The following is a 9,270-nucleotide window of genomic DNA, read 5'->3' on the forward strand; positions in this document are numbered from 1 at the left end:
GAAAGTTTCCTTTTCAAGAAACTTTCTTTTCTTTAAGGAGGGGTGTGTTATGTATGACACTAAATACATGTAGTTATGAGATAAGGGAGATAACTCCTATAGCTTTTTTTTATCAATACATTCTATAAAGGTCATATCATTAATTATAATCTAGGTTATAGAACTTTCTAGAATATTATCATGTATAAAAAAATATGTTTGTAAACATGTTGATTATAAGTAGAGATCTAGAATGATATATTTCCAGAAAGTTCTGTGTGTTTATTGGTTTACTGTTTTTAGTTAGATATTTCTAGAAGTAGAAGGTTCTCCAATATTCTTGAATTAGGGTTTAGCTATATATACTCGAGCTGTCCAAGGCTAATCGGAACTGTAATGAGACCTGTAATGAGACATATCAAGAATTGTACTGTGCCATATTAGATTCTATTGGGAGAGCTATTGTGACTTTATCTGTGGATTATTACAACACTTTGTGTGGATTTATTCATATTGCATGGAACTTTACAAATCATCGGTGGACATTCAATTTCCTTGTGGATTTGTGATTATTGTTAATTTGAAACCTGGAAGGATCAAGGATTATACCAGGACGTTCGCATACAGATAAGTAACACTTTAAATCATCGTACTACTCTTGTATCACCACCAATTACTTTAGACATTGTAAACCATCTCTGTATAATATTGTATATATAATTAAATTGTGTTTTGAATTTAGCTGCTGGTTTCTCATTTCTGTTATTCGTTAATGTAACAAACACAGTAAGTGATTTCAAATTGGCGGTATTCTATCAGCGACCAATGGGATGAGCTGTACCAAAAGGCTAGTCGGTCAGCATCCCAGTCGTATTTTCGTACAAAACAAAAGCATTATTTGGTATAATTCTGCATACGAAAGATAAATATTTAGTGAATATTTGCTGTCATTGAAGTTTCAGCTTAACTTGAATGTGTCTATTATATCCTTTCGAAAAAAATCGCCGTTTGACAAACGTTCGAAACTGCGGTGTTGATGAAGAGGGATCGCTGGGGGGTAGGAGGGGGCAAATATGGCGGCGTCGTAAACAAAGAATGGCAGAGAGAACGCAGAAAAGGGTGTTGAGAGTTCGAAAAGGACCATACAATCTTTACTTAAAACAACATGATCCGTTGCTCAACGCTCCTGTTTCACCGAGGAGACATATTCTGCGAAATTATCAGTCAGGTACGTTCTTTTTGTGACAGAAGCCTTCAGTACATTATCGTACTGAAACAAAGAAATGACGAGAAATGACCAACTAAACAAGTAAAAGTTCTGTGCGTTTTATAACAAAAACGTGTTACGTAACTATAAACTTAATATCGTACATTATAGACATGCGAGATTCCGTTTTTTTATGCTAGACTATATATAGCTATATTGTACGTACGGTAAAGCCAATGTGCAATACGAAAGCCGGTGTGTGTATTTTCCCTGTTCTTCTACATATGTAGAAGAGTCGAGACATATACCTAAATGTTTCTGTATTAAAGCGAACACAAATCAAATGTCATCGGGCGTGTCGTTTATCATTATACTTTTTCATTGTTTATAAGTAAAAAGATCGTTTTCCATATGCAACGTATTGTTTAGTAATAGAATATAGAAAACGAACAATATGTCAATATGTAGATGGAATATAATTAGGTAGCTCAGTGTGATTACAACTGATATTGAACCATTTAAATCATGTGAAATTTAATTTATCAAAATGTTTATTATATTTCTTATTATTTTGAATAATTTTGCAGATACAGTGAGCGAAGGTGTTGCAACATGTTCACAATTAGTAGAAAATGGTGTAATTGAAATACATGTAGGTAACTATGGAATCAAATTTGCTTCATGAAAGTATCTTCTGAAATATTAAAGTGTAAATATATATAATCATAAATATTTATATATAATTTATAAACATTATAAATTGTGTTAGTACAAAATTGTACGTAGCAGGATTTGACTGGTAACGTTGATCATCAGTGACCAGGTAGCTCAGTGGTAGAGCATTCAGCTAGCGAGGTGCGGGATTCGAATCCTGTGATCCATTTTCTCCTCTCGTGTCACAGTCAAACTCAAGAAAACCTTAATTAATTTTCTAATTGTAGTGCACATACTACAATGAATTGTCATGCGTAAACCATCATTTTGATACATTCTTTTTTAAATTTTGTAGCAGAGAAACCCCAAGCTAGTAGTAATGGATACGTTCTTGAAAGGGAAGGTGAAGATGCTGTGACTATATGTAAGTGGAAGGAGAAGGTATTAATTCAAAATTTAATCTACAAGCTAATTATATGCAAGCAAGAAAATTTAGAATTACAAAACTAGATGGTCTTGTTATAGTCATGAATATTGTCAGAGGCTCATAATAGGGTTGTTACAAGTGTAGCGGGTTTGGACTGGGTCGATCATCAGTGACTAGGTAGCTAAGCTGTAGAGCATGCGCATTCGGCTAGTGTTCGGAAGGCACCGGTTTGAATCCCGGTCTGGCCGCTACATTTTCTCCTCTCCTGTTACACAATGCAAGCCAGGCAAATAGTTAACTCCAATATACCCAATATATACTTGCATGAAGACAGCAAGATTTAATTAAGTTGTTATAAAGAATATAAGAAAAGTTATTTACAAAATTTCATATCTTTGTTTTACACTGTAATGATGATAATTGTATTTCAGGTATGGAAACTGACTCATATTCCAAGACAGAACATGCTGAAAATAGTAATCTGCCACAACCAGCTGAAGATGGTGCTTTTATTTCTGATGGTAAATACACTTATTCCCTAATCCTTTGAATTAGGTCTGCTAACAGTTTGTCTCATATTAAAAAAACAACACACTGATTAATTAATAATATAAGAATCAGTGTGTTGTATTCATAAATTTATGAGACAAAATGTTTGCAGACCTAATTCAAAGAGAATAAGAGTGGTTAAATGTGAATCATACAGGTTTAATTTAACTTTTCTTAAGGAGCTAAATTTGACAATGATAAATACTAATTTTTTATTCATCAAAATCTTTTGTTGGTGTTTGTTCAGGGTAGTTTCAATAGCTTGTGATCTTTTCACAAGGTCCTATGATATTTTATTATTAAATATGTAATTTTTACTTATTCTTAATTCATATTTCTGATTGATTTTGAAAAAAAGGTCCACTGTACATGTAAAATAAATATGACTATCATATTGTTTAACTCTTCCAATACCAAGCCCTTAAGCTGTTGTTCCTCTTTTCAGAAATCATATCGAGTCATGTGCCAAGCCCAAACAAAGACATCAGTGCTTCAAGCAGTGACACAGACAGTGGCAATGAGAATTCATATGACATAGAAAATTCACTCTGTAAATATGACGACTACTCATACATGTACGACGATGTTGATGATGATGATGATGATGGTGGTGGTGGTGTTCCAGATGGACATAGAAATGAGGATATTCAGAATGAAGGACAGATACATGAGGATAGTCAGAATGAAGGACAGACAAATGAGAATACTAATAGTCAGGATGAAGAACAGAGAAAGGAGGATAGTCAGTTGGATGAAGAACAGAGAAATGAAAGTTTTCAGGAAGAAAATGAGCAGATTCACAAGAAGAATTGTTATACAAAGATACAAATTTAACTCTTGCAAGCAGTATCTTATTGATACTCAATTTTGCACTGAGATTCTCGCTAACTGGAGAAGGATTATATCAGTTATTAAATTTGATTTATATGCATTGTCCATCTGACTGTATATTGCCTCTAAGTAAGAGACAGTTTTGGCAGTGGTTTGAGGACGTTAAACAGCCTTTAGTATTTCATAAATACTGCATCAAGTGTCACTTAGTTTTAAGTGAAATAGACCTTCAGAATAGGATGTGTGGTAATCAACATTGCAGCCCGATCGGACATCTCGGACAGCGATGTTTCCTATTTCATAGAAGTTCCTATTGCAAAGCAGATAAAGAACTTATTTTCTAGACCAGCATTTAAGGATGATATTGGTCATAGGTTTAGAAGAAACAAGCGATGGAAGAATTTATCAATCCCTAGCCAAGGATGGAGGACCACTTCAAAGTTTGAACAATCTATCATTGTTGTGGAACACAAATGACGTACCCTGTTTTAAATCATCAAACATGTCTCTGTGGCCTTTATTTTTTCAAGTGAATGAACTTCCTTATAGCAAAAGAAAGGAACCAGACTACATGATTTTAGGAGGATTATGGTCTGGTCCACAAAAACCATCTATTTTTGTCATTTACAGAACCATTTCTTAAAAGTTTAAAGCCCCTCGAAACTGATGGCATTAGGATTCAGAATGCAGATGGAACAGTGTCAAACACTTGTGTTTTTGTGATTGGTGGTGCAGCAGATTTACCACCTAGAAGCTTGATGTGCAACACTGTTCAATACAATGGGAAGTATGAGTGCTGCAAATGTTTACAGCCTGGAGAAACCCTCAAAACAAGTCAAAGAGGCAATGTTCACGTGTTTTCCTTTCAATGTAGAAAATCCAGAGGGACCATCAAGAACTCATGAGGGAATCTTGCAGGATATAAACACTGCTCTTGTTGAGAATAAAGTTGTAAATGGAATAAAGGGGCCAACATTTTTGCAACGTCTGTAGCATTACGACCTTGCAACCGGGGTGTGTATCGATTACATGCATGGCGTGCTGTTGGGAGTGACCAAATTACTTTTGACACTTTGGTTTAGCACAGAGAAAAGTGCAGAGTTTTTTTCAGCTAGAAATCTGTAGAATTTGTAGATAAAAGACTGCACAATATTAAGCCACCAAATTCCATCAGCAGAGTACCACGATCAATTAAAGAGCATTTGAAACACTGGAAAGCTTCGGAACTTCGATCATGGCTTTTGTATTACTCTGCTCCTGTCTTGCAAGATGTACTGGCTGTCGAATACTACCAGCATTTTTTGTTATTTGTTCATGCTATATACATTCTTATTCAAGATAGTGTTTCAACAAATGATCTTTCAAACGCAAATGAACTGTTGCAGCATTTGTGTTGTCTCTTTGCAGCATTGTATGGTGAAAGATATATGACTTGTATTATACATCAACTGTTACATTTGTCAAGGATGGTTTATGATATGGGACCCCTTTGGGTTTATTCATGTTTTCCTTTTGAAAATGCAAATGGAGTCTTAATGAAACTTTATCATGGAACACAATCTGTTGATCAGCAAATCGCAAGAACAATATCTATTATGCAGTTTTTGCCCCATTTAGAAATCAAGCATATAAAGGCAGACACACCAGAGATGGAGTTCATCAGAGAACTGAAAGGGATACCGAAAAGGAACGACAAACATCTACAAGATGATTTTTACGTTGTCGGGGCAACAAACCACAACAGGCTTCAGCAGGAAGAAATAGACTGTTTAATGGCACATCTAGGGCATTTTCCATTCACATATCTTACTTTTCATCGCATCCGAGTTGGGAATGAAATTTTCCACTCTAGAAGATACAAAAGATGTTCAGCACGAAATAGCTTCACAATTGCCTACAGAGAAGATGGCACTGTTCAGTATGGTCAAATAGAATTGTATATGCAACTCCATACGTATTGTCACAAGCATGTCATCATGTCATCACAGTGTGGATGCCCAGCCCAAAAAGTTGCTCTTGTTTTAACCTTCAACACAATTTTGGACAACAATTCCCATGGCCTCCTGGATTTGATGGATGCACGAGACATGCAACTTGAACATATATACGCATTGAAAGTTCAAAACAGGAAAAATATTATACCCATTCAAAGAATTGCATGCAAATGTGTTCTAGTTGGATTATGTGACAAAACAGATATAGTTTTTGTTTGCAAAATGACAAACATGTGTGAACGTGACTAAAGAAAATTTATAATTCAGCTTTATGTATGACTTTTGTAAAAAAAAAAAAGAAAAAAACTCTTTGATTAGCATTTAAAGTCTCAGTTATAAAGTCAAACTTCACATTTTCTGTTTCTCGTTTATTTGGATCAATGTCTGTTATCTTCATGCAAACCATCAGCTGTATATAAATCCTGTCAACAGAAACAAAGACTATAATTACAAATTTAATTCTTTTGATTGCCATCTTTAAAACCTTCCATTAATTTAAAATGCACTCTTTTATTATAAGTGATAATATTACAAGTATATTAAATGCATGCAAATACATAACTAAAATTTGAGCTGTTAATTTTGATTTAAATACGGTCCATATATTTTTTTGTGAGATACACATTTATGTATTTAAACTTCTATTACAAATTGTATTCACTCTTAAATATGATCTTTAACTTTCTTTTTTGAATTGCTACCAAATAGCATTCATCCACATTTGCAAGCTAAAGATGATTTGCAAGTTTAGCAGTTTCTCTTGTATATTACATACCCATGTGTACCAGTTTATTGACGCCATACATGCACACATCTGAATTAATATATATATTAATATATGTAAAATATAATTTTTTATTCCTTATTTCTATATTTCATAATATTAAGTGTGTGATCATGTGATTATATTAGTGACCTAGAAATTACCTGGAAAAAAATGAAAAATTGCTAAGTCCATTGTTGGGCAAAAAAAACGACTAAGTCCAATACTTCACTCAAAAATACTAAGTCTAGTTTGGCTTATACTAGACTTACAATTATTCTGTCGAAGAATTTCAAAGTCCGTTCTGACTTATAATTTATTGATATATCTCTGACTTATAAATGTATATTGACTTATATAATCTCACTTATAAGTGAAATATAAGTCACAGAGAAATTTGCTTATAAGTGACTGATATTTGGCTTATACTTATTCATACTTATATTTGACTTACCCCCAAAATGATAGAAATTATAGTCAAACTATAAGTTACTTATAAGTTACTTATAACTGGGGGATATTTTACTGGGAGAAGGTTATGCGCGGTGTTCGATGGTAAAATTCTAGGTAGCTAACAAACCATTTTCAGGAACAGATAGCAGTCATTCTCACATTTGCGCTGGCGAGCATATCATCTCCATAACGAATAATGAACATACACACAACTAAACTTAGGCACAAAAACCGTTGGGACACCATAATATCCAAACTGTAGTTTATTCGTAGAAATTAGATTCTATAGTAGGGTCAGCATTGCTTATATCTTCTCCACAACAAAGTTTAAGGATTCCCCACCAGTTTATCCTGCACGGTCAAGATAACACGGTTTAATTTTTCTTAATATGGAGCAATATTTTTTTTAATCGTTTTTTAATTTTGCATTTCAGTTTTTTTTGGGGTTGGATAAAAGGCGCCTATGGGCCTTTTTTTTTTTTTCCAACCCTATTGGTGATCGTTGGCAAAATTTGGGAGACCAATTTTATCATCAACACCTACATTACATGCCAAACGTTTACTAGGCCAAGAATGATAGTTCTCTTTCCATAGTCTTTTTCTTTGTGCAGAATGCACATCTTTAAACAGTTGTGTCACGGTGTTTTAATAACACGTTAAAATATCATTTTACACGTAATTCAACAAAATATGATGTACTGAGTTTGGTCCGTTTATTAAAAACACCTTATGAATTTATCCTATTAAACACGTATTTAATGCGCTGGTCGCACAATTTACAATTTAGGCATAGCGCTGTACAGTGTTGTAAAAAACCCTTAACGTCATAATACACGTTCTATATATTATAGGCCTACTGTAGTTACGGTGAGTCTTCGAGGCTATATATCCTATTTAAGTTCATTTTGTTGAATATTGTTTGTTCTAAGAAAGTCAATGTCCTGTTTTATCATTTTATTCTCGAATTGTTTCCAAAATAATTACATACATCTATTACAATGTGTCGACTATCGATACTCGACGAGCAAATAAATTATCACAGACCGCATGACCCAGAATGTGCCACAGGTGCTCTGTAACATTATCAGTTACATTTGTAGCCCTTATCTGTCAAAACATCGCAAATATACAATGCGGCAGTTTCGGCTAGCTAATTTACAGTTCCCTTATAATGTCTTTTTTTGGACTTGTGGTTAAATGCAGTGATGCGGTCGCACAACTATGAGAAAAATAGTTCTAATAACAAACAACATAAAAATTAAGTTTCAATTTTGAAGTTTAGTTTATATTCCCTTGTTTTTATAGTGTCCCTCTTTGGATAATCCTCACCATATTTCGTAAAATATATGCATCGTTTAACAGTTATGTACGATTTAAAAATACAACCATTACTTGTGTAAAATGCGTGAGAGAAATTTGAGCGTGCACCCACATGATTTAAAGCACAAGGGGGTACAAACATGGAGCCCCACCCAATACCTGGATTCAATTTCTAACTCAGCGCTGTAAACGACCTATTTTACATTGAAAATGTAAGTATAATATTACATCCATATTTTTAGCTCACCTTTCCCGAAGTGACCAATGGTGAGCCTTATCCATACCGTGGCGTCCCGCCGTCGTCCGTCGTCCCGTCGTCCGTTTGGGGGGGGCTTCCGTACCGTTCCCGTCCGTCCGTCACCAATCGCCTATCTTCTCCATCACCGCTGGTCCGGAATTCAACCACCTAGAGTGGTAGCATCTATATGGGCTACATTAACTGTAAAATTGTACAAAAGATGGGCGCCTGACCCTCAGGGCCTGTGGGGCCGTGAGGGTGCCTACAAATTGTGTTCAATTATGTGTGCTATTTCCCGTGATAAACGACTTCTTCTCTTAAACTCTATATGCAGTGGGATAGAGCACCCATAATGCAAATGTAGCGATCCTTAATAGGGTGGGGATTCAAAATGTTTATCAAATAGGTATGGGCTGACCCCCCAGGGTCCTGAGGGTACGGACCGAAAGGGTCAATTATTGCTATGATCCATATAAACACTTCTTCTCTTTTAAACCAAGCATATGTATAGCAACCATAATTCAATAGTTAGCATCCTAATAGGTTGGGTACAAAAATTTACAGAAATATTAGTGCAGACCCCCCGGGGCCTGAAGGGCTGGGTCAAATGTTGAGGTCCAATTTGGGCTATTATCCATATAAACGACTTCTTCTCTGAAACTAAAGCATGAGATAGCACTCATAATCAATTGGTATATCGTTATAAGGGTGGGGAATAAAAATTGTACAACTTGATGTGGCTGACCCCCCCGTGGTCGCTTAGGTTAGGCGGTGTGCAATAAGGGGAGCAATTTGGCTATTTCTTCGCATTATACACATACTTCGTCTCTAACCAAGTCATGGGATAATCAGCCC

General features: G+C 35.0%; 1 protein-coding gene across 2 annotated transcripts; it reads left to right on the top strand.

Moving 5' to 3' along the window:
* The first annotated feature begins 836 nt into the window (after positions 1-836).
* Positions 837-6,574, top strand: LOC138305943 (uncharacterized). Of its 2 annotated transcripts, none has more exons than XM_069246249.1 (5): positions 837-1,207; positions 1,774-1,838; positions 2,196-2,281; positions 2,699-2,788; positions 3,262-6,574. In XM_069246249.1, the coding sequence occupies exons 4-5, from the start codon at positions 2,701-2,703 to the stop codon at positions 3,648-3,650; spliced, it is 477 nt and encodes a 158-aa protein (XP_069102350.1). In that variant the 5' UTR covers positions 837-1,207; positions 1,774-1,838; positions 2,196-2,281; positions 2,699-2,700; the 3' UTR covers positions 3,651-6,574. The 2 variants fall into 2 exon arrangements, with proteins under 2 accessions (XP_069102350.1, XP_069102349.1); XM_069246248.1 differs by having other exon boundaries at positions 842-1,207; positions 2,196-2,264.
* The last annotated feature ends 2,696 nt before the right edge of the window (positions 6,575-9,270 follow it).

Source organism: Argopecten irradians, chromosome 13 (genome assembly GCF_041381155.1).
Source record: "Argopecten irradians isolate NY chromosome 13, Ai_NY, whole genome shotgun sequence".
Taxonomy (NCBI): domain Eukaryota; kingdom Metazoa; phylum Mollusca; class Bivalvia; order Pectinida; family Pectinidae; genus Argopecten; species Argopecten irradians.